Source organism: Cucurbita pepo, chromosome LG15, assembly GCF_002806865.2.
Source record: "Cucurbita pepo subsp. pepo cultivar mu-cu-16 chromosome LG15, ASM280686v2, whole genome shotgun sequence".
Taxonomy (NCBI): Eukaryota; Viridiplantae; Streptophyta; class Magnoliopsida; order Cucurbitales; family Cucurbitaceae; genus Cucurbita; species Cucurbita pepo.
Genome location: NC_036652.1, coordinates 6,995,980 through 7,021,515, shown reverse-complemented (window position 1 = coordinate 7,021,515; position 25,536 = coordinate 6,995,980). Strand labels below are relative to the sequence as shown.

At 36.2% G+C, this 25,536-nt stretch overlaps 7 protein-coding genes across 8 annotated transcripts; 2 read left to right on the top strand and 5 right to left on the bottom strand.

Moving 5' to 3' along the window:
• Positions 1-1,596: 1,596 nt before the first annotated feature.
• LOC111811782 (expansin-like A2) lies at positions 1,597-4,007 on the bottom strand. Its single transcript, XM_023698809.1, has 4 exons — positions 3,896-4,007; positions 3,149-3,261; positions 2,890-3,068; positions 1,597-2,058 (listed from the first exon to the last, which is right to left on the bottom strand). Exons 1-4 carry the CDS (start codon positions 4,005-4,007, stop codon positions 1,674-1,676), a joined length of 789 nt encoding a protein of 262 aa, XP_023554577.1. The 3' UTR covers positions 1,597-1,673.
• Positions 4,008-6,388: 2,381 nt separating this feature from the next.
• Positions 6,389-9,366, bottom strand: LOC111811784 (expansin-like A2). The gene is made up of 5 exons (XM_023698812.1): positions 9,252-9,366; positions 9,008-9,120; positions 7,635-7,813; positions 7,422-7,554; positions 6,389-6,643 (listed from the first exon to the last, which is right to left on the bottom strand). The coding sequence occupies exons 1-5, from the start codon at positions 9,364-9,366 to the stop codon at positions 6,389-6,391; spliced, it is 795 nt and encodes a 264-aa protein (XP_023554580.1).
• A 1,622-nt stretch (positions 9,367-10,988) lies between these two features.
• LOC111811796 (expansin-like A2) lies at positions 10,989-13,418 on the top strand. The gene is made up of 4 exons (XM_023698830.1): positions 10,989-11,100; positions 11,859-11,971; positions 12,066-12,244; positions 13,034-13,418. The coding sequence occupies exons 1-4, from the start codon at positions 10,989-10,991 to the stop codon at positions 13,416-13,418; spliced, it is 789 nt and encodes a 262-aa protein (XP_023554598.1).
• An 854-nt stretch (positions 13,419-14,272) lies between these two features.
• LOC111811785 (expansin-like A3) lies at positions 14,273-15,545 on the bottom strand. Its single transcript, XM_023698813.1, has 5 exons — positions 15,431-15,545; positions 15,218-15,330; positions 14,949-15,127; positions 14,714-14,846; positions 14,273-14,601 (listed from the first exon to the last, which is right to left on the bottom strand). The coding sequence occupies exons 1-5, from the start codon at positions 15,543-15,545 to the stop codon at positions 14,350-14,352; spliced, it is 792 nt and encodes a 263-aa protein (XP_023554581.1). The 3' UTR covers positions 14,273-14,349.
• Positions 15,546-17,338: 1,793 nt separating this feature from the next.
• LOC111776424 (expansin-like A2) lies at positions 17,339-19,320 on the bottom strand. The gene is made up of 5 exons (XM_023655859.1): positions 19,206-19,320; positions 19,016-19,131; positions 18,627-18,805; positions 18,399-18,531; positions 17,339-17,593 (listed from the first exon to the last, which is right to left on the bottom strand). Exons 1-5 carry the CDS (start codon positions 19,318-19,320, stop codon positions 17,339-17,341), a joined length of 798 nt encoding a protein of 265 aa, XP_023511627.1.
• Positions 19,321-20,984: 1,664 nt separating this feature from the next.
• On the bottom strand, positions 20,985-22,455 carry LOC111811781 (expansin-like A3). Its single transcript, XM_023698808.1, has 4 exons — positions 22,328-22,455; positions 22,141-22,250; positions 21,764-21,942; positions 20,985-21,407 (listed from the first exon to the last, which is right to left on the bottom strand). The coding sequence occupies exons 1-4, from the start codon at positions 22,440-22,442 to the stop codon at positions 21,020-21,022; spliced, it is 792 nt and encodes a 263-aa protein (XP_023554576.1). The 5' UTR covers positions 22,443-22,455; the 3' UTR covers positions 20,985-21,019.
• Positions 22,456-22,745: 290 nt separating this feature from the next.
• On the top strand, positions 22,746-25,212 carry LOC111811749 (probable pectinesterase/pectinesterase inhibitor 41). 2 transcript variants are annotated; one of them, XM_023698774.1, is made up of 3 exons: positions 22,746-23,034; positions 24,049-24,285; positions 24,503-25,212. In XM_023698774.1, the coding sequence occupies exons 2-3, from the start codon at positions 24,282-24,284 to the stop codon at positions 25,183-25,185; spliced, it is 687 nt and encodes a 228-aa protein (XP_023554542.1). In that variant the 5' UTR covers positions 22,746-23,034; positions 24,049-24,281; the 3' UTR covers positions 25,186-25,212. The 2 variants fall into 2 exon arrangements, with proteins under 2 accessions (XP_023554542.1, XP_023554541.1); XM_023698773.1 differs by lacking the exon at positions 22,746-23,034 and having other exon boundaries at positions 23,711-24,285.
• The last annotated feature ends 324 nt before the right edge of the window (positions 25,213-25,536 follow it).

The window sequence follows — 25,536 nt, the reverse complement described above, 5'->3', positions numbered from 1 at the left end:
TCAACCGACTCGAACAAGTAAGACTGTGACATTTGTCATGCAGCCATAAGCAACATGCTTTGGACAAGCATGTTCATGACATCCTCCATGTCAACAGACTCAGACAAGCAAGACAGGGACATCTGTCATGCGGCCATAAGCAACATGCTTTGGACAAGCATGACTATGACATCCTCCCTGTCAACCGACTCAGACAAGCAAAACTGGAACGTCTGTCATGCAACTATAGGTAACATGCTTTGGACAAGAATAATCGTGACATCTAACACTAAGCATTAAGCATTTTTATGCGTATCGTGTATCAAATACAAAATTAATAAATGATATATAAATGATTAGTGGGTATTTTATATGGATTCATAATGATAATTATAAAAGAGAAAGAAGTAAAATATAAGAAAGAAAAATTAGGTGAAAGACAAATATTAATGTTCTCCACTACTTGAATTTTGATTGTTTTATTAATAATGATGAAGATTTTATATTCAATATTAAGGATGCTCTTGCTTTCTATGTGCTCAAACCCATATTTTCAAAAAAATTCTCTTACATTTTATATTCAATATTACTCGATGGTCGAGCAGCACATTCGAAATAATTGAGACTTATAAAATGTGATTGAACGTTACCACATCATTACAGGTCTTAAATTTTTCTACTGTAAAGTAAATTAAAAATATTTATGAAATATAAAGAGTAATATTGTCCCGTCAATATAATGAGTAATATTGTCGGGTTTTAAAATATTTATGTTTGAAGTACAAAAAGTTGCAATTCTTTTCTTGTACTATAATGAATTTTGAATGTGTTCTTCAAGAGTAAATTTCCCTTTAAGAGTTTGCTTTAAGGATTGTTTAATTTACTTCAAAAAGTCATGAAGAGGTACAATTTTCTAGCTTCTAATTTGTCCATTTTCATTTCTTATTAATTTCATAGAACAAAAGGAAACCAATGGGCTAGGTATGCCTTTTTCGTAATCAAAAGTTGGAATAATACAAAAATAATGATAAAATGAATCAAAACTAGATCCGAATAGAAACGATCGTAAGGATAAAATGATTAAGAAATGCTTAAAAAACTGAAAGTTGCTGCTTTTAATCCGTTTCTTGGGATCATTTGCTTTTCTTGTCATTTGAATTTTTTTTTTTTTTGCTTTTAATCCCTCCGTTGGGATCATGAATTTTTTTTTCACAGTATTAGGTTACGATCTAGATAAGTTTTGCAAACGGTTTTAAGTTATTATTGTAACGGCCCAGGCTCACCAATAGACTTAGGCCAACCAATAGTAGATATTGTACTCTTTGAATTTTCCTGCAAATATTGTCCTCTTTGGACTTTCCCTCTCGAGCTTGTCTTTCAGAGTTACACAGCGGAACGCTGCTCATCCAAATACTGTCCTCTTTGGGTTTTCACCGAGCTTCCCCATTACCTAAGGAAAGGTTTCCACACTCTTACAAAGAGTGTTTTGATCTCCTCTCCAGTTAACGTGGGATATCACAACTTTCATCACACTATTCAACTACGTGACACGTACTTCAATAAATTTCCATTTAAATTCATGTCAAAGGATCAAGATCATACAAAGTGTGTATATTCAAAACATTTCATCATTTGATTATGGAATTCTATAGAATTCTTTATTAATACATAGATGAGTATATGAACATATTTGTTCATTTCCATGGCTTATCACCACATTGCCAAGGCGGGCAACTCTCTTTAGCAACGTCGTTGATTTGAACTCCAGTATCGTAAATGCCTCCGCTTTTCCAATCAGCAGGAAGCACTGATTTTGCCCAAACCCATTTTCCATCGTAGCCTGAAGTCACCACCATCCTCAATTGTAATGCTCCTTCAGGGATGTTGTTTGTTTCCCAAACAGCTCCATAATTTCTCTTCATATGGCTCCAACCTGAGGTACCCACTTCAGCTATGTCCACGGCAACCATGTCTGTTTGCCCACCTTGGTATAAGAATTTGATAGCTAGGTAATATGGGTTAGAACTTGGTTCTTCCACTTGGACTAACAAGTTCTTGTGTTTGTATTCACAAGCCACCCTACAAAAAGAGACGTTTTTTCGGGTTTCATTTCATATATTAGTGCGTTAAAAGATGATATCTGTTAGTTAAAATACCACTTTGATCTTGTACTTCACGTTTTATTAGGGATATTGAAAAAACCTGATCAACCCAATCCAATCTGTACCCATTTAGGCTGAGTTATGAACTTATTTGAGTTGAGTTGAGTTCAAATAAATGAAAATTTTATAGGTCAAGTTCGTTTATGATTTTCGTAAAACCAAACTAGGTTGAATCAAACCAACCTGATATATATCATATGGGGTTAATTTTAAAATATCTATGCACCTATTTATTTTATTTTTATTTAATTTTATAATTTATTTTTTTGATTATTTATTATGCTTTGAAGGTATTTTTTTTCCAAATATACATTCAAATTGAGTTAGCAAATTTTATTTAAATGTTTGAAGGTGAATAAATAGATATTTTACAAACTAAGGTTTTACTTTTATTAAAAACAAAAAAATTGAATAAATGATTCGAACACTGAACCAGTCCAACCCAAAGAAAAATTATAGTTGGGTTAGGTTAAGATTGTTGCTTGTGTTGGATCTAAAAAATGTTTCAATCCGACCTAACCCAACCTTGCATACCTGTAAGTTCGATTCTATCTAAGTATATCAAATTTGATAGAAAAGACGTTATGAGAACATATTTTCAAATTTTAAAAAGAAATATTTTTCTTTTGAAAAATCAACCAAAGAAACGAAAGATTTATAAAAAATATGTGAACTAAAATATAATGAAACCTGAAGTATAAGAACTAAAATGATATTTGAATATCTAACGAGTATAATAAAGCTTCACCTCTTGTATTCAACATCGACAACGCCAAGATCGAGCAGGTCGGCACCTTTACCATTGAGAGCCATGGTAAAGAAAGCTCTTTTACTAAGAACAAGGTCTGTTGCATTGTCATTGTTTTGATCTGTCAACACCACTTTAGTCCCTAATGTGTTACAAAGCCTTCTATTTTTGCATCTCACCTATAAAAATCAAAGCAAAAAAGGGTAAGCCCAGTTGCCAACTTGAATCCATGGCTTTAAACACAAAAGGATATAATCACCTGATAGCAAGCGCCACACCCAGCTCCTTGTCTGTAAAGGGAAGGCACCGCAGCTGCAAAGAAGCCATTAGAGAACTGCAAGGCCACGTTGCCATAACCACATGCTCCCCCATCTGTTCCAAATCGATAAACAAATTGATCATATTATGAAAATCGAGTTGCCCATTTAACTTCTCGAGCTGAAATCCTCATTTAAATGGAGAATGAAAGAAGGAAGAGAAGGAGAATTCTATCTGTTCACTAAATAGAATCGAGAACAGTGATTACTTTTGTCATCCCCATTCCCAACCCACTTCAATTCCTTTAAAAATAGAAAGAAATTTTTACTCATTAACTAAATAGGGTCGAGAATTGGGATTATTTTCGCTATCTCAATTCCCGACCCTGCTTTTCAATCCCTTATAAAATATTGAACAGTATTATTGAAATTTGAATTTTAGAAATTAGGTTGTAATAAATTATTCACTAAAAAATTATTTGAAAGGAATATAATTTAAGAAAATATATAAAAAATGGATAAAAAAATTCAATCTCATAGAACCGGATTCCCATGAACTCTCAGATGTGAATCGCCGTCCTATCCCGTGAAAGTAAATAAAGAATTTTATGAGGATGAAAAAATGAAATAGGAGGTGGAGATGGAGACAGAGAAGCTTCCTTGTCTCTACCCTGCTCTGTTCTACGAACATCTGTACATGCAATTATCCTAAGAACGAGAAAGAGTATAATAAGAATGAAATATTTTACATGTAGTTGGAGAATCGTAAAGATGGCTAGCCTTGGATTGATAAACACAACGATCACAAGCATTAGCAGAAGAGATGAATAAGAGGAAGAGAAAACCAAGAAACCAAGCCATTTCGAATAGGAAATTGTTTGAGGGTTGTAGGATGATGAGCGCAAAGAGTTATATAGGTGACTCAGAGTGGATATCAATTGGGGATTGACCTAATTTATGATCAAGAACCATTCATTAAACAGCTTTGTTTGGACTTAAGAGAGTAAGAATCCATCTCCTCGAGTCAGCTGATTAAGTAAAGTTTTGATCTTTAGTGCACTTCCTCCTAACCTTCAATTTTAACTATAAATTAAATAAAACTAACCATTTGCTTACATTCTATTAGTACACAATAAACAATAAACAGAGACTAGGTCTGAATAAGAACGATCTTAAAAATAGGATTACTAAGAAAGCTTAAGAGAATTGAAAGTTTTTAGTTGTATAATTTTCGGTGGCACAATCATAAAAACTCCAAAATTAAGCATATTTTGCTTCGAGCAATTATGTGTTGGGCGATCAAAATTTTTTCTTATGAAGCACGCGAGTGAGGTCAAAACATATTGAAACCAAGACTACGTCTGAATAAGAGCGATCTTGAAAATAGGATAACTAAGAAAGCTTAAGAGAATGGAAAGCTGCTACCTATACCCTTTTCAGCAACTCAATCATAGAAACTTCAGAGCTAACTGTACTTTGCTTCGATCAATTATATATTAGGTGATCTGAGAATTTTCCTATAAAGTATACGAGTGAGAACAAAATATATTAAAATGACCCGTATTGATGTATAGGGATAGTCTTCACTCTTCGTAGAGAAATGACCGGTGTAATGTCGTCACCACTTTTTAATTTTTCTTTCCATTGTTTTATACAAAAAAGCAGTGTGAAAGAAGAGAAGAACATAATAATTGATAATGTATGTTAGGCTGTCTTGTCGCAGTTTGACAATACAATGGTCTTAGTTTGTTTGTTTGTTATTATTAATAATTATTTGTTTGAACTCAGTCTTCTTATTTTATTTTCTTTAATCAAATAATAAAATGAAACTTAAATCTTCATCTCGAACGTTAAAATTTTTAAAACGGAGAATGAAGGATAGAAAATGGGTAGAAATTTCTCATCATTAGTTAAACGGGGCCAAAGAAATGATATTTTTCGTTCCTACCCCATTTTGTATATTTTTAAAATTATGTAGATAAAAATTATATTATATTTTCACTTATAAAATATTATTGAATTTATCAAAATGTTTCGAAATTATATCGAAGCTTTGGTTACGAAGGTTGGCGGGGTCTAGGTTTATGGATGGATTCAGTCAGGTCTTCCTTTGATGTGAATTCGTAGAGTAGGCGACTAGGGGAATTTCTCTAAGGAGGCATCTACAAAGAAAGCATGGCCGATGGGACTAGACTTCAAAGATGAACCAGAAGCGTCCCTTGTTTCAAAGAGAGGAGGACGGGTTATTCACATTTCATTGTCGCCGAGTCAGTTCTTATTGCCGAATCCGCAGCAAGCGAATGCCGGATTCTCTGATCAAAGTAATATAGAGATTCTTTTTCTTTTTCTGATATGTAGCTCCGCGAGCTAGGAAGACAAAATGTGGATTATTCTCTTCTATTTTCTCGGATTGGCTTGTTGTGGTACCCAAAATCAATGATTGTGATCTTCATTGTGTACATAATGAGTGTTAAGATCTACCAACAGCGACTTGATTGAACCAAGCCTCTGCCATTTAATCTCCCTGTCGAATGACCTGTTCTCCTCGGACTATTAGTTCCTTAGAGAGAGTTGTCGAATAATTTTAAAAAAAAGAAGACGGAAATCTCAGTTATTATTTAAACATATCCTCTAGTAAATAAATGTTTTACGTACTTTCATAAGTAACATTAATACCGTTAAGCTTTTTAATATTGTTCAAGGATATTTTAAAAACAAAATAGTAACAATTTTTTATCGAAAACTAACGAACAAACTTATATTTGAAATTTTAAAGTATTTTTGAGACAGAATACAAAGTTTGACTTTTAAACTATAAATTCGAATACACATAAACTCGTTTATATTTGTTTTAATGTATTTTATATATTTTATTACATATTATATACAATAAATTTTATTTCCACTCAAAATAAACTCAGGATTAGCATATATTATCCGCTTTAATCCATTACTGTATAGTTATTGGTTTTTCCACGACATTATAAGGAATGATTCGTTTCTCTCTCTAACCAATATGAGATCTCACACAAACGAACTCTTAGTAATAAATTTACGACCATAACGTTCTAAGATTCATTCACACAATATTAATATTTTATTTTATTTTATTTGGTAATAGAACTCTACTGAATTCTTACAATCCTCATTACACAAATAATAAACACCTTATTTTTTTGGGGAAATTAAGGAATAATACACACATTTATATGTAACTAAGCTCTGATGTTTATAAAGTTGCTTCATTTCCATGGTTCCTCGCCACACCGCCAAGGATTGCAATATTCAGAAGCAATATCCTTGATTTGAATCCCAGTATCGTAAATTTCTCCATTTTTCCAACCAGCAGGCAGTGCATAATCTATCACGATCCCCCTCCCATTGTTATACCCAGAAACTACGATCACCACTAGCTTAATGGCCCCTCCAGGCACATTATTGGTCTCCCAAATTGGTCCATAGTTCCTTCTCATGTACCGCCCCTCGCCCGAGCCATCCTATACCAAATTTAACCATTAGAAAAGTTTAACATGTTTGCTTTGGCTCGTTATGTATCTAAAACGCGTCTACTAGTGAGAGGTTTTCCACAATCTACCTCCTTGGGGGCCCAACGTTCCCGTTAGCACACCGCCCGGTGTATGGCTCTAATACCATTTGTAACAGCCTTGGCTAGTAGATATTATCCTCTTTGGGATTTCTCTTTCGTGTTCCCCTCAAAGTTTTTAAAACGCGTCTGCTAGGAAGAGGTTTCCACATTCTTATAAGCAATGCTTTGTTCTCCTCTCCAACCGACGTGGGATCTCATAATCTACCCCCTTAGGAGCCAGCGTTCTCGCTGGCACCCCGCCCAGTGTCAGACTCTGATATCATTTGTAACCGCTCAAGTCCACCGCTAGCAGATATTGTCCCTCAAGGTTTTAAAACATGTCTGCTAGGAAGAGGTCTCCACATCCTTATAAATAATGCTTCGTTCCCCTCTCTCAACCGATGTGGGATCTCACAATCTACCCCCTTGAGGGCTCGGCGTGCTCGCTGGCACACCGCCCAGTGTCTAGCTCTGATACCATTTATAACAGCCCAAGCTCACTGCTAGCAGATATTGTCCTATTTGAGATTTTCATTTAGAGTTTCCCTCAAAATTTTTGAAACGCGTATGCTAGGAAGAGGTTTCCACACCCTTATAAAGAATGCTCTGTTCCCCTCTTCAACCAATGTGAGACTTCACAAAAGTCATTCTAAACAGGAATGGTCACGAGAGTTCTTTTTTGAGCTAACCTGAGCTGCTATATAGACGGCGGTTATGTCGGTTTGGCCTCCTTGGTAGAGGAGTTTAATAGCCATATAGTATGGTTTGTGGCTCCATTCCACCACTTGTATTGATAAATTTTTGTTGTATTCACAAGGTATCCTGCAACGAGGGGATGCCAAAAAAATGAGTCCCTTTTGATGATATTATATGTCAAAATAGTATAAGTGTGGTTTTTTTACCTCTTGTATTCCATATCAACAATTCCAGTTTTCAAAAGTTCTTGGGATTTGCCTTTTAAAGCCATAGCAGTAAAAGCTTTTTTACTGACAACAAAATCTGTTCTGTTGTCAGAATTTTTATCTGTCAAAGTTACTTTAGTCCCCATTGTGTTGCATAGTGTTGCATTCTTGCATCTTACCTGCAAAAATAATCTGCTCATGGTCAATAATATTTTTGAGAAGCAAGTGAAAATTTGTTAAATAGACGAAGGGTTCGTTTTGATTGCTCGTGAAACAAGTGTTTTTAAATGTCAATTTACTATAAGAAACGACTATAAAACTGTGAGATCCCACGTCGGTTGGGGAGGAAAACGAAACACTTTTTATAAGGGTGTGAAAACTTCTCCCCTAGCAGACAGTTTTAAAAACCTTGAGTGGAAGTGTGGAAGAGAAAGTCCAAAGAGAACAATATCTGCTAGTGGTGGGCTTGAGCTGTTATAAATGGTAGCAAAGTCGGACACTGGGCGATGTGTCAGCGAGGAGGCTGAACCTCGAAGGGGGGGTGAACATGAGGTGATGTGCCAGCAAAGACGCTGGCCCCAAAGGGGGTGGATTGGGGAGTTCAACATCGATTGGAGAAAGAAACGAGTGCCAGCGAGAACGCTGGACTCCGAAGGGTATGGATTGTGAGATCCCACATCAGTTGAGAAGGAGAACGAGGGTGTTGAAACCTTTCCCTAGGAGACACGTTCAAAAACCTTGAGGGAAAGACAGAAAGGAAAAATCAACACCTTCAAAAACCTTGAGGGAAAGAAAGAAAGGAAAAATTCAAAAAAGACAATATGTAGGCTTAAGCTGTTACATAAACACTATGACCGAATAGTCTTGGTGGATGGCATTCGTTGTTGATGATGGTGAAGTGGCGATGGGCGGCAACAACAACGGCAACAACAATCCTCTAAAAGTGAGAATATTTTTTAAAATTTCACTAAAAAAACATATTTTCTAAAATTTGGATTCAAGGGTTTCTCATATGGTTAAACACGCTCACTTCCACCTCAAGGGCTCAGGTCTATTGACAAGGTCGAGGACGGAAGCTTGACACGAGACATAATAGGAATCAGGCTAGTCCTCGAAAATGCTTGTTCCTTTATCGTTGGGGTCCAAAATCTTCCTCATTAAGACTTGACATTCACTCGTGGGATCCGAGCAGTCTAGGAGGATCACCTCCGCCTTTGAATCTACGCTTATTTTTAACTCTTCAAAGCCGTTGTGCCCAATTTTAATCTTATTTCTCAAACTCATTTTGAGTCGAACGTTTTATTTTTCGAACATAAACCCTTAAAAAAGCAATCCAAACACATACAAATCAAAGCTAAATATGCATAATATACCTGATAACATGCACCACAACCCATCCCTTCTCGAAAAAGAGAAGGCACAGCAGCTGCAAAGTAGCCTTGGGACATCTCCAACCCCAAATTTCCATACCCACAAGCGCCTCCATCTATATCAACTCAATCACACCCAACAAATTCATCATTAGCATTGATATTAAAACTAAAACTATTTGATATCTATGACTCATTTTGGATTCAACCATTCAAGAAGTAAATAGAAAAAGACACATTTTTTTACATGAAGTGGGAGCATCCTCGTAGTAATGAGCCGCCTTGGATTGAAAAATACAACGATCACAAGCATTAGCAAAAGATGCAATAAAGAGAAGAAGAACAGTGAAAAACCAACCCATCTTTGCTCTTATTTTGGAGAAAGAAGTGTGGGAAATGATGCTTATATAGATGGTCAATATTTTCAAGAAGCCAAATTGGTTTTGAATTGATGATGATCTTTGGCACGCAGCATTTGAATTGCTTTGGAAGAGAAGGAAAAAAAGAAAAAATCCAATCCTATTAGTATATATCAATACTCTGTCGTATCAATTTGAGCATAGTTCAATAAATAAAGACACAAATTATTATTTTAAAAGATAATAGTTGGATCTTTAGGATGGGATTTCATTTTATTGTTCTAAATCCATGTCCATGGAATAAAAAAGAAAACCCATGGATTACATATGGGTTTTAAAAATTAAGATTTATGAACTTCACCAAACATGGACATGGGTTTTGAAAAGTCTACAAGAAATTGAACCTTTTTGGGATGATACGATGAGCTTGAGAATGTGATGTGTCATGATTCTTAATAAATAAATAAATAATTAAAGTTGATTGATTTAATTTTTTTTTTCTAAATTAATAAAACTACTTTTAACTCTACATTATCTCAAAAATACCTTTAAACTTTAAAAAAATAATGAAAATGTTCTTAGTTTTGGATCAAAACCGTTAACAGCTTGTTTCAAAAATATCGTTTAAACTTTCAAAACTGTTTCAAAAATACCATTTTTTTTTTAATTTTGAAAATGTTTCAAAAATATTTTGAATTTTTTTTAAAAAACTTCAAAAAACACTTAAATTTTAAAAAACATATTTCAATGTTAAAGAATAAATTAAATAAGAAGNAAAAAAAAAAAAAAAAAAAAAAAAAAAAAAAAAAAAAAAAAAAAAAAAAGAAGCAAAAGAATAAAATAAGAGACCATAGTATTGACTTAGGTCAAACCACGGCTCCCATAGGTAATTTAGTATTGTTATTATATTAGCCTAAAACATGATCTAATCTTCTTTGTTCTTTTAATTTAGTAACTTAGGGTCCAATTTGGATCAAAACCTATTGAATCCATTTTGATCTCTCCGTAATTCATATATGAACGTTATGCTTAAATAAATGTTTGTTTAGTTTGAGCATAGTTTTGTATTTGTCAGGAGGCAATTGAGAGAAATTTTATAAATGAGACTTTATAACGTGAGAGTGTGAGAGATACATTCGTAAACACTTTGATTATAGTAATTGGTTACCACCCGTGGAAGTAGGAGAATTTATTCTTTTCGAACTACGTAAATCTTTGTGTCTCTTTATTTGTTTATGTTCAGTCCGTTTTGAATATGGATGCTTTTAAGCAAGTGGTAAAGTAGAAAGGTTGTTGTTTTGTTTGACGTGGTGTTCAAATCAAATCAACTCGCCCTAGAACTTTTAGTTAATCCATTGACTCTAGAAGACGGATTGTTACTTCAAACATCAAACACCAAACATAGTTCCATATTTGGATTGCTTTATGATCAATGATTCTCACACACTCTAATCCAATCTTCAAAATCATCACTTTTCAAAACCCATCTACGCAAAAAGCAAGCCTTATTTGTGTTTAATTAGGCAATTCCCCACTATACTTGTCCACTCCTTGAGCTTCCTATATAACACTCATCCTCCTCCATCATCATCATCAAACAACCATTACACAATTTCCTTTGCAAAATGGCTTGGTTTCTTGGCTCTCTCTTTCTCGTTTTCATATCTTCTGCTACCGCTTGTGATCGTTGTGTTTTTCAATCTAAAGCTAGTCACCTTTATGAATCACCTACTACATGTAAGGGATTTCTCGTTTTTATTTTACCTTTTCTCTTTGATATATTAAAATCCTTCGGTTTAGCATTTTTTGCAGTCTACTTAGTTGTCCGACCACAGTTTATACTCTTTGTGAAATCTCACATCGGTTGGAGAGGGGAACGAAACATTCTTTATAAGAGTGTGGTAACCTCTCTCTAGTAGACGTGTTTTAAAAACCTTGAAGGGAAGCTTGGAAGGGAAAACGGTGAGAATCCCACATTTGTTAGGGAGGAGAACGAAGCACCCTTTATAAGGGTGTGGAAACTTTTCCTTACATATGTGTTTTAAAGCCTTGAGAGGAAGCCCGAGAGAGAAAGCCTAAAGAGGACAATATCGGCTAGTGGTGGACTTCGGCTGTTATAAATGGTATCAGAGCCAGACACCGGACGATGTGCTAGTGAGGAGGTTGAGGTTGTTCCCTGAGGGAGGGTAACACGAGGTGGTGTGACTAGGACGCTAGGCCCCGAAGGGGGTGGATTTAGTGGGGGTCACACATCGATTGGAGAAACGAACAAATGCCAGCGAGGACGCTGGACCCTGAAGGGGGTGGATCCCTTTGAGGGCAGGCCCAAAAGGGAAAACCCAAAAAGAACAATATCTGCTACCGGTGGACTTAGGCCGTTATACTCTTTTTTCTTCATTGTTAGAAAAAGATGGGTGCAGCAAACGATGCACATACGTCGTAGCTTGCGATTAACACGGTCAAAATATAACTTTTGTACTATTGGATTGACACAGATGGGGGAGCATGTGGTTATGGCAACTTGGCGTTGCAATTCTCTAATGGCTTCTTTGCAGCTGCTGTGCCTTCTCTCTATAAACAAGGAGCTGGTTGTGGTGCTTGCTATCAAGTATGCATCCATTGTTCTTCCCTTTGTAAACATATTTTCATATTGAAAACATGGTAATAATAGTCTTGTGTTTTCACTATATATATATTTGTAGGTAAGGTGCAAAAATAGAAGGCTTTGCAACACGGTAGGAACCAAGGTGGTACTCACGGATCAAAATAATGACAATGCAACAGACCTTGTTCTTAGTCAAAGAGCATTCTTTACCATGGCTCTCAATGGTAAAGGCGCAGATCTTTTGAATCTTGGAGTGATTGATGTTGAATATAAGAGGTGAGCTTTTAGGCTAAATCACACAAAAAAAAAAATACTCCTCCACTTTTCTCTTTCTTTTAAAACATCTCGTCATTTAGAGTCATTTAGAATGGGACCGAGATATGTATGTGTGTAACGGCCGAAGCCCACCGCTACCAGATATTGTCCTTTTTGGACTTTCTCTCTCGGGATTTCCCTCAAAGTTTTAAAACGGCTAGGGAGAGTTTTCCACACCCTTATAAAGTGTGTTTCATTCTCCTCCCACACTCCAACACACTTATAAATGGTGTTTTGTTCTCCTCCCAACCGATATGGATTCTCATAATCCACCCCCTTCAGGGCCCACCGTTCTCGTTGGCACTCGTTCCTTTCTCCAATCAATGTGGGACTCTGTGAGATCCCACATCAGTTGGGGAAAACGAAACACCCTTTATAAGGGTGTGAAAACTTTTCCCTAGCAGACCCGTTTTAAAAACCTTGAGGGAAAATCCAAAGAGGACTATCTGCTGGTGGTGGGCCTAGGCTGTTACAAACCACCAAATCCACCTCACTTCGAGACCCAGCGTCCTTGTTGGCAATATTACTTCATGTCCACCCTCCTTGAGAGCTCAGCCTCCTCGCTGACACATCGCCCGTTGTCTGGCTCTAATACCATTCTAACAGCCCAAACCCACCCTAGCAGATATTGTCCTCTTTGAACTTCCCCTCAAGAATTTTAAAACGTGTCCACACCCCTGTAAAGGGTATTTCATTTTCATCCCACAATATATTATGAAATGTAAACATTGTTGTTATATATTTTGGCAGGGTTCCATGTGAATATGCAGGTAGAAATTTGTTGGTGCGAGTGGAAGAATCAAGCTACAATCCATTCAAGCTGGCTATTAAGTTCTTCTACCAAGGTGGCCAAACAGACATGATTGCTGTGGACGTAGCTCAAGTTGGAACCTCTGATTGGAGCCATATGAAGAGAAGCTATGGCGCTGTTTGGGAGACAGACAACGTTCCCGAGGGCGCACTGCAGTTGAGAATGGTGGTCACTTCAGGATATGATGGGAAATGGGTTTGGGCGAAGTCTGTGCTTCCTGCTAATTGGGGAGTTGGAGCCATCTTCAACACTGGTGTTCAAATCAACGACATTGCCAAAGAGAGTTGCCCTCCATGGCAATGTGGTGATGGCCAATGGAAATAAGCAAAACCTCATGAATACATGTAATATAAACCATGAGAAAAATATCTCATCTATCCAATCATAAGGGATTCAGTAGAATTCTATGATTATTAAATAAATAATGAAATAATTTTAATATGGTACGTGTTTGATTCTCTTTTATCCTTTCTCCCGTCCAATAGTAAACTATTTGTGACATGCTATATCGGTTGGAGAGGGGAAGAAAATATTATTTATAAGAGTGTAGAAACTTTTCCCTAGTAAACGCGTTTTAAAACTGTGAGGCTGACGGCGATACGTAACGGGCTAAAGCGAATAATATCTACTAGCGATAGATTTGAGCTGTTGCAAATAGTATCGGTTCGAGAGGGGAACGAAACATTTCTTATAAGGGTGTGGAAACCTCTTCCTAGTAGACGTGTTATAAAATCGTGAGGCTGACGGCGTTACGTAACAGGTCAAAGCGGACAATATTAGCTAGTAGTGGGCTTGAGCTTGAGATGTTATAAATGATATCAAAAGCAGACACTGGGAGGTGTGCCAGTAATGACGTTGGGCCCCCAAGGAGAGTGGAACAAATTGTTTCTAAAATCGTAAGGCTAACGAAGATACGTAGTGGACTAAAATGGACAATATTTGTTAACGGTGGGCTTGGACTGTTACAAATGGTATCCGAACTAGCGGTGAGCTAGGGTTATTGAGCCCGATTTAATGGTGAATTAATTGAATTCTATTTATTTAGTAATGAGTGTAGACATTTCATTTATTTAGTAATAGAATTCTATTGAATTCTTTGTTGTACAATGGAACACAAAGGAGTAATAGTGCACACATTTTCCTCACTAGTGTCTAGAGGAAACTTATTGAATAATGATATCAAGAAATTTAAAGACAACCCATATGTATAGAAGCTATGCTTAAATGGGTATTAAACTCATTCAATTTGGTACATTCATTTCCATGGACGATCACCACACTCCGATGCAGGGCAACCCTCTTTGGCAATATCGTCGATTTGAACTCCAGTATCGTAAATGACTCCAGTTTTCCAATCGACAGGAAGCACATATTTTGCCCATAACCGTTTTCCATCGTAACCTGAAGTCACTACCATCCTCATTTGAAGTGCTCCTCTCGGTACTTTATTGGTATCCCACACAGCTCCGTAGCTCCTGCTCAAGCTCACCCAATCGTATGAACCAACCTGTCAGTAGCAACCAAATCTTTGAGTTTTCGAGCATATTTGAGAGTGATTTTTAATAGGTTATATTCGAAACGGTGTTTAAATACATGTTTTGAAGTGATTTTTAGCTTACCTTAGCTATGTCAACCGCCACTATCTCAGTTTGGCCACCTTGGTACAACAATTTAATGGCTAAATAGTTCGGGTTATAACTCGATTCTTCAACTCGAACGGCCAAGTTTTTGTTTTTGTATCCACAAGGTATCCTGCATCATAAAAACCCCGAAAAAGAATGAGCTCGTTTTCGTTAATTAAGTTAATAAAAATATCCATAAACTTTGTATTTTATCTATAAAAATATACTTCACCTCTTATATTCTACGTCCACAATTCCAGTGTTCAAAAGTTCTTGACCTTTTCCTTTCAAAGCCATGGTCGAAAAAGCTTTTCTACTAAGAACAAAATCGGCTCTCGTATCATAATTTTGATCAGTCAATACCACTTTCGTCCCTGCTCCATTGCATAATCTTTTGTCTTTACATCTCACCTATTAAAAACACAAATTTTCAACGATCCCATTTGATAATCATTTCGTTTAAGTTTATAAACACTACCGTGAATAAACGTATATTTGTACCTGAAAACATGCACCACACCCAGCTCCTTGTTTGTAAAGAGAAGGGATAGCAGCTGAGAAGTAGCCATTGGTAAATTCCAATGCCAAATCTCCATAACCACAGGCTCCTCCATCTATATCAAATTATCATAACAAAATCAAGAGAAAAACATTCAAGTTTTGAGCATCTTAATCTATAAAATGGAACTCGGAATAAAAATGAAATGTTTTTACATGAAGTTGGTGAATCTCCATAGTAATGAGTAGCCTTGGATCGATGAATACAACGATCACAAGCAGTAGCAGACGAGACGAGGAGGAAGAAGAAGATGCTAAGGAACCAAGCCATTTTTGGAAGAAATTGGTAGCTATGATATGATAGAGAAGGAGGAGGATGGATATTTATAGGTTAAAAAGATAAGGCAAATCCCATGAGTGTTCCATAATTGACTTTTATAATTTTAATGCTCTTTGGATTTGAATAACCAAACCTTGATGAAAAATCAAAAACATGGGATGCTTTATCACGACCCAATTTCTCGAAACCTCGAAAATACTGTGAGATCCCACATCGGTTGAAGACCCAATTTCTCGAAACATCGAAAATACTGTGAAATCCCACATCGGTTGGAGAGAGTAACGAAACATTCTTTATAAGAAGTAGAAACCTTTCCCTAGCAGACACGTTTTAAAACATTGAGGGGAAGCACGATCCTTTCGTATGGTTGGACTGTACTTGTAAATTTTAAGGTGATACCTAATTACAATTTATATTTTAATCAGCTGAACTCAAATATTTAATTTTTTTTTTTTTAAATTATATATGGACGAAGAAATAGTCAAAACTTAGGTATCTATTAATAAATGTGCCCAATGTATTTGATTTTGTTATAAAATTGAATTACCATGAAGGAATTGGTAAGAACACCAAAAATATTTAAAATTTTATTTGTTGAGTTGAAATGGTAAAATTCGTGTGTCATTGTTGACCATAGATTATTAGGAAAAACAAATGTCAGCCGTTGATTCATAAGATGGTTTGTACTTCTTCAACTTTATCTTATACCATAGGAGACTTTATTATAATTATTTTCTTAAATATAAAAATTTAAGAATATTGTAATTTTAATTAGGTCAATGATATGAAATGACTTTGTGGTCATGAAGTATATCATTGATATATAAATTCTTCAACTTGTGTCTGGAAATATTTTTGTGATACTCGAGTAAAAAAGAGGTATATGAATGAACCGAGACTGTATTTAAATGAGAGAGATCCTAAAGATAAACGATGAACAAAGACTTAAAGGAAATAAAAGTTACTATCTATACCAACGAAGTGTACCTTCCTTCTCGGTGGCTTAATTGTAGTAACTCATGTTGGTCTATGAGATTAGATTCTTACCGTTCATATTTTTAATGAAACTGGTTGAATTTGTGTTAATAGAAAATGTTAATTGTATTTAGGTGGACAAATTGATTGTGAACAAGAACATGAATAATAATCAAGAAATACATGCCAACTCACGATTACATTTCATTAGATTACACGTTCCTAAAATGAGTTCTAATAAATTATTTGAAGTGTTGTAACGAGACTGCCATTTTGGTGGTTTAGGGACACCTTCAAAGTCGTCCACGCATTCAGTTACATAGCTAGCAACACTGAGAGCTGGCAAGCCATAAATGTCTTTCCTCGTTTCGGTTAGTAATTCGTGCATTGATTATTGCAAATCAATAGTTCCTCTTTCAAAATTTTCCAAACAAGTAACGAACATCTCTTTTGTTTCACCATTTAACTTTTCTGACTTTATCTCTCTTTGAAGAAACATAATATAATCGTTGAAATTGCTGATACTATGATTAACGAATATAATTAGAATACCTGTTAAATTTGACTTCAAATCTTCACGAGAATCGGAATCAATCTCGTGTATATATCTGTTCATAATGGCAAATTTTCCATATGCCAACTATAGCCTTAAATATAGAAACGATTTTTAGGGTTTGATGTGAGAAAGTAATAGTATAATAAATAAAGTATAAGTTTTCGACCAAAAGATTAAACGTTCGAATAATAACGTTCATAAAATTTAAAAGTTTTATTAATATTTATTGAGTAAAAGAAACACATGTTTTATTTTAAATCCATGGTTGATCACCACATTCCCATGGAGGGCAAGATTCTTGAGCAATATCCTTGAATTGAGTTCCCATATCATAAGTGAGTCCACTTTTCCAATCAGCAGGAATGATGTTGTTGGCCATTATCCACTTCTCTTTGAACCCTGAAGTTACGATCTTCATCCATAGCTGCAACGCTCCTTCAGGCACTTTGTTTGTCTCCCAAATAGCTCCATATTTCCTATTTAGATACCCCCACTTTGATGAACCAACCTACAAACATGGCGTTTTTTTAGGGTTCTATCATTTTCAAAAGCTCAAGCTCACTGTTAGCAGATATTGTCTTTTGTGGATTTTTCCTTAAAACTTTTAAAAGGCTGGTAGCAAGAGGTTTTCACACATTTATGAAGAATGTTTTGTTCTCATCTTCGATCGATGTGAGATCTCACTCTATCCAATCACGGAAAACTGGTAGCTTAGGCATGTTTTAATTATTTTACGTGAGACCCCACATCGGTTGGGGAGGAGAACGAAACACCCTTTATAAGGATGTGGAAACCTCTCCTTGGCGGACGCTTTTTAAAAACCTTGAGGGAAAGTCCAAATAGGACAATATCTACTAGCGATGGACATAGACTGTTACAAATTGTATCAGAGCCAAACACCGCATGATGTGCCAGCAAGGAGGCTGAGCTCCGAAGGGATAAACACAAGGCAGTGTGCTAGTAAGTACACTGGACCCTGAAGGGATGGATTTAATGGGGTCCCACATCGTTGCCAGCGAGGAGGCTGAGCTCCGAAGGGGGTAGACACGAGGCGGTGTGCCAGTAAGTATAATGGGTCTCGAAGGGGGGTGAATTTGGTGGGGTCCCACATCGATTGGAGAAAGGAACAAGTGCTAGTAAGGACACTCGCCCCGAAGGGTGGTGGATTGTGAGATTCCACATCGGTTAGGGAGGAGAACGAAGCACAACAAACATGTTTTAAAAACCTAAAAACGTTGAGGGAAAGCTCAAACACGACAATATCCGCTAGCAATGGGCGTAGGCCGTTAGATTTTATCAATTTTTTAGGTTACCTGAGCGATCTTAACAGCGAGAATTTGTGTCTGACCACCTTGATACAAGAACTTAATGGAAAAGTAGTATGGTACTTTGCTCCAATCTTGAATAAAAATGGTCAAATTTTTATTTTTGTAGTCACATGGTATCCTGCAAGTTAAGATTGAACCCAACAAAAATGGATTTATAATGCTAAAAAGTAGAGAGAACAAAAAAAAAAAAAAAAAAAAAAAAGGAAGACAGACCTCTTGTATTCTACATCGATGCTCGTGAGGTTTAAAAGCTTTTGGATGTTACCCTTTCGAGCCATGGCTGAGAAGCCTTTCTTACTAAGAACAAAACCTGTCCTGTTGTCTTGATTTTGATCTGTCAAAACCACTTTGGTTCCTTTTGTTGTGCACAATCTTCTATCCTTGCATCTCACCTATAAACATCGTTCATATTTACTAAGCACACCCAACACAACTCTATATGGAAAACACTCGCACACATTGTAGAGTACTACTATGCTAGACAATTTATTCCTAAAATTTCTCGATCTTTTTTCATTTTTCTAAAATAAATATATAAGGGGCTCGTATAATTATTGAGCTTGACCCTGTTGAGCTAGTGATGATATTTTAACCATACGTACTTTATAACAGGCACCACATGTAGCTCCTTGTCGATAAATGGATGGCATAGCGGCGGCGTAGAAGTCTTGGGAGATTTCCATAGCCCAAAAGCCATACCTACATGCTCCCCATCCATCTGCACACACCAAATCAAAGACGCTCAATGAAATAAGAAGAAGAAGCCATTGGAAAAAGAAGTTAATGATTTACTTGAAGTAGGTGAATTGGCTGAGTAGTAGGCCGCTGTGGACTGATGGATGCAGCGATCACAAGCATTAGCATAAGAAGCAAGAAGTAGAAAGAGTAAGCCAAGAAGCCAAACCATTTTGTTTTGGGTATGTGTTTTTTGTCGTGGGTTATGAAGTATGATGGATCAGGATGATGCTTTTATAGGACCTTTTAAGTTATAACATTAGTTTTAGAAAAATGGTGGGTTTCACTTGGACTTTTGGAAACATTCTTGAATTCTTCGATTTGAATGGTTAATTTGGATAATCATGAAAACCGTGGCTCATTCGTTAGTATTATATTTAAGATTACGTTCGAGAGTGATTTTGAAATAATTAAAATCACTTTTGTGAGATTTCACGTCAATTGGAGAGGAGAACGGAACATTTTTTTATAAGAGAGTAGAAATCTTTCCCGTTTTAAAAACCTCGAGTGAAAGTACAAAAGAGAAAGTTCAAAGAGGACAATATCTGTTAGTGGTGCACTTGGACCGTTACAAATGGTATTAGAGCCAGAAACCGAGTGATTTGCCAACAAGAACATTGGGTCCTGAAGGGAATGGATTGGGGGATCCCACGTCGATTGGAGTAAGAAACGAGTGTCAGCGAGAACGCTGCCCCGAAGAGGGGATGAAATGTGAGATCCGAGAACCAAACATTATTTATAAGAGTGTGGAAATATCTCTTCAACAGACGCGTTTAAAATAACTTTGAGAGGAAGCCCGAAAGAAAACGTTCAAAAAGAACAATATCTATTAGCTGTGTATCGTTGCAACTTTTGTCGAGTTTAAACCGTTGTCGTGTAATTATCGAGCATAGTCCTAGAAAAAACTTGATATATTGATTGCTTGCTTTATTTTATTTGCGTTTGCCATCTGTTTTTGACAATAATCAAAATACTTTTATAATGAATTGTTTTGAAGAAAATCAAGGGGCAATCGTCGGTGGTCAAACTTAGTGGCCATGAAATCCTACAGCTCACAAAGCATTGGTTCATTTGCTTCGTTGACTCTATCTCTTTTGATGACGTTTTTTCATGATAAGACCAACTCTTCACTTGATCATATACATTCAATATCTCCAATGTTACCTCACTCTTGCAAGGGCGCGGAATCCTCTCCTTGCAAGATATATTTTAAATTCGTGAGACTAGCAACGATATGTAACGGGTCAAAGCAGACAATATTTGCTAGCAGTAGGGTTGAGCTGTTACAAATGATATCAAAACACCAAGGCGGATTGTGAGATCTATCATGAGGTCAACGACGATGTATAACAGCTAGCGGTGAACTTGAACAATTACATGTTTACCCATCAGAGTATAATATACGATAAAAATGAATTTGATATGAAAATTGTAATGAGTTGAAATTAGGAACCTTTTGGTGTGAATTTCTAATACACAAATACTAAAACTCTTTAATCTATTCGGTTTTCAATTTATGATCAAGAGAGGTAAGAAGAACTAGTTTCCTGCTCAAGGTTTAACACTCGAAGCAATTTGATGACACTTAATTGACTTTTAAATAGCCAATTTGATAGCTGAACTACCATTATCAATAGTGACTCCAGGAAAGAAACGCTAATTTTGTATCCAGAATATCCTTACTTAAACATGCGTGGAAAGATTCAGAAATATCAGATCATACGTCTATAAACATTATATTATAATAATAATTTTAAGTATTGTATCATTTTATTGGATAATGGAACTCTAATGAGTTCATAAAGTTATTGGATACATTGTAAGGAGGAACTAAATCACGAGTACTATATGGAACCAATAGCGTTTGGGCATTACTTCCATGGCAAATCACCACATTGCTTTGGTGGACATTTTTGGTTGACAATATCATCGATTTGAACTCCAGTATCGTACATCTCTCCATTCTTCCAATCATCGGGAAGGTCGTAGGTTGCCCAATATATGTTCTCATTGTTGTACCTTGAAGCTACAACTATTTTCAACTGCAATGCTCCCTCAAGAACCTTGTTGGTATCCCAAATGGCACCATAGTTTCTCTTCATGGATTCCCAATTATCAGAGCCAACCTCAGCTATTTCTATGCCCTTTATTTCTGTCTGCCCACCTTGGTATACCAACTTAAGTGCCAAGTAGTATGGCTTTTGGCTCCATTCCTCTACTCGTACCATCAAATTCTTGTTTTTGTACGTGCAAGGTATCCTGTTTGCAACATCAAACTCACCCAAATCAGAAAACATCCACTAAGGTGTTGAGAATAAGAAACATGCTCTGACACCATGTTAAGAATGACTGATACGATGTTAAGAATGAGAAACATAAGTGGAACTGAAAGTCCACTGTGGGATTGAAAGTCCCACTTATGTTTCTCATTCTTAACATCGTATCAGAACATGTTTCTTATTCTTAACATGATATTAGAGCATGTTTTTTTTATTCTTAACATGATATCAGAGCATTTTTCTCATTCTTAACATGGTATCAGAGCATTTTTCTCATTCTTAACATGGTATCAGAGCTTCTTATTCTTAAGATGAGGATTTAGGATAAATGATCACCTTTTATATTCCACGTCGATTGTTCCAAGATTCAAAAGTTCTTTCGTCTTATTCTTTAAAGCCATTGCGGAGTACGCTTTCTTACTAAGAACAAAATCATATCTGTTATCGTAGTTTTGATCGGTAGCAACCACTTTAGTTCCAGCAGTGCTGCAAAATCTCTTGTTCTTGCACCTTACCTTTAAAATCAACACACCCGGTTAGCAAAGAAGTCTAACGTTGGCTAATATAGAGAATGATAATATGTTTATAAGTAAAAGAATACATCTCCATTGGTACGAGACCCTTTGTGGAAGCCCAAAGCAAAGCCACAAGAGCTTAAGCTCAAAGTGGACAATATCATACCATTGTAGAGAGTCGTGATTTCTAACATGTACCTGGAAACAGGCGCCACATCCAGCTCCTTGTCTATAAAGGGAAGGCACAACGCCAGCGACATACCCATTGGACAATTCAAATGCCAAAGGGCCATATCCACACGCCCCATCTGCGCGTTAAAATCAAATGTTCTAAGTTAACAAGGGATGAAACAATGGAAAAACACAATAAAAGACGAATCTTTACGTTGAATAGGTGTATCATCGTAATAATAAGCAGATTTGGATTGATGAACACAACGATCACAAGCAGCAGCGGCGGAAGAGACGAGAAAGAAGAGAAGACCGACATAAAAAGCCATTGTTTTTCGATGAGAGCGGTGAGAAGTGAGAAAGCAAGCAACAAGGATAATATGCTTATATAGGCTTTCAAAGCTACTCATTGTTTTTCAATTCAATGGAATGTTTATCCATAGGTTAGTTCATGGTCAAAATCCTTGTAATATTGAATCTTTACCTAATTTTCAATTCCCATTATAATGCGTGACACGTGTCGACTTAGGGAGGTGACGCGTTGCGGGAAGCGCAAAACATGGATACGCGGACTTCGGGTCGGTTTACCGGATCCATAGTATATATATCCATTACCCGACGTTTTTTCAATCGTTCCCTCTCCCGCCGCCGCCGAGAAACCCTAAATATTTCCGTCATCTCCCCCGTTCATTCTTTCTCCGATGCCATTCCACCTCCCGCTGGACCTACTAAGGTTCGAATCTGAGCACATTAGAGTTGTTCTAGCATGTTCATCCTCTTGGCCGGCAAAGCTACGACACCGTTTTGGTGGTAATCGCTCGTGTGTATCGAGGCGTTGCACTATTGAAGGAAGGGGGTTTTTGTCTCACCGGAGTTTATGTCCGACGGGGTAAACCGTTCGTTTTCCGTCGTTTTCTTAAGGTCCGGTGTCGTTCTATCTCTTCTTCTTTACTCTCTCATTTATTTTAATTGTAAGTAGAAGACTTATGAGCATGAACTCCAATTTTTTCTCCTACGATTAATTTCTCAAACACTAGAAATCGAAGTTATAAAAAAATTCAATGAGTTTGTCACAATGTGACTGCATGTTGGATATGGATTCAAAATATAGTAATTGTTTCTTATTAACATTCAAAATTAATGAAACAGTAGCACATGGATTTTGACTGTCACGATTATGATAAAATCGAAGGCCACAAACCTATTTCTAGTTAATTTGGATTGAAAGGCTATCTTGTTACTAAGTAAAAGGCATTGAGAGTTAGGAGAGCTACGAAGATGAACTTTTAATAGTGATAGAAAACGGTGAAGAAAGAAAATGAAAATAACTAAAACCTCTGTGAGAATTATATGAATGTGATCAGAGTCCCATTAATGAAGACATTAGATAGTGATAGAAAACGGTGAAGTACGAAAAGGGAAATAAATAAAACCTCCTTCAGAATTATATGAATGTGAGGCTAAAAAGGGAGATGAGAGTGAATAAATGAACAATCCCCTTATGAACTTTTGGGTATTTAGAGTATGAGAGAATAATGTGGATTTAGAATATTCTGCCATTTATTTCATAATCATCCCTGCAGTTCTTCATTAATGATGCTGTATTTGGAATATTATGTTCTGTTTTAATTATGATCCTTGTTCATTCAAATACACTTAGTCCATTTTTAAATTAAAAAAACCTTTGAACTCATGCTAATTCCCTCTATAAAATGACCACCATGAAGCTGTGAAAATCACATCCTCTTGCTTGTTCTGATAACCACATCCTCTTGCTTCTTCTTTTACTTTACACCGTTCTTGTTTGTTCTTGCTCTTGTTTTCTCTTCTTCAACTTAACTTTAAAGATGGCGTTTTTCCAGCTGATTTCATGTTTCTTTTTATGCTTTTTCAACTTTCTGGCCGTTGTTGATTCCACCCATTTTAATGCAACAGTAGCATTAGATGGAACGGGAAACTTCAAAAGCATTACTGATGCAATTGCAGCCGCTCCAAACAACTCCAATACACGATTTTACATTCGTGTATCTTCCGGCATTTACCACGAACATCTTGAAATTGCATCAGCCAAGAAGTTCATTGCTTTGATTGGCGAGAATGAGTTTACAACCATTATCGTCGACAATAGAAGTAATGCCGGTGGATTCAGAACCTCTGAATCCGCAACCATGGGTAATTACTCTTATTCTTTATTTTTATGAAATAATTTGTTTGAGCAAAATAAATCTTACCTCTGATAAAATGGGGTAAGGTGTTAATATTTAGCTAAAAAACTTGAATCCATATGACAATTATTTTCTCCTTTTGAATTAGGCTTTCTTTTGGAGAATCGTATGTAGAATAATATTGTTTGAATCCTTACTAATTTCTTTATTCTTATTTGATGCAGTGGTCAAAGGTAACAACTTTATGGCCCAACATTTGAGTTTCGAGAATTCTGCAGACCATCAAGACGGCCAAGCAGTTGCTGTTCTTGACGATGCCAAATACACGGTTTATTACAAATGCAGATTCCTGAGTTTTCAAGACACCCTATATTCGAAGGGAGAATATCAATTCTTTAAGGGGTGCGACATCTATGGAACGGTGGATTTTATTTTTGGCAATGGACTTGCTATGTTCCAAGACTGTAACGTATATGCTCGGTTACCGAGCAATGACTCTACAGTCACTGCACAGTCCAAGAAACAATGGACCCAAAGTGGCTTCTCCTTTCAGAACTGTACAGTCACAGTTTCTCCGGAGATAGCTTCCTGTAAGGCCTTAGTTAAAATCTATCTTGGTCGGCCATGGAAACCATATTCAACAGTTGTGTTCATGGAGTCATTTTTGGATGACAACGTGCAACCACAGGGATGGATGTTGTGGCCAGGGGTACCAGTAAACAACCTCTTTTATGCCGAGTACAACAATAGAGGTCCTGGTGCTAACACAACACACCGAGTTAATTGGCCAGGTTTTCATGTAATCGATAGACAATTAGCTAAAAGTTGTACGGTAGAAAACTTTATTAATGGGACTTATTGGTTGCCCGAAACAAATGTACCCTATACAAGTGGACTTTATTCTTAATGAAATTGCCTCATCAACATTGATAAATATCCATATGCATGTAAAAGTTTTATTGTAGAGAACTTTATTTTTTTTAATGAGCACATCTCAGGTTTAATGAAAAGGTTAAATAAAAAATATTATTTAATTAAAAAAATATTTAAGACTTACCTTTTACCTTAAGATTCCTATTTGACCTTATGAATTGTTATATACATCCATTCCTAATTAAATGTGCCCGAATTAATTTCCTAATTAAATGTACATGAACTAATTTCCTAATTAAATGTACATGAACTAATTTCCAAAACAAGTTGGGAAATTCATTAGTTTTGCACTATAAATTTCTACTATGTCTAAATAGGATTATTG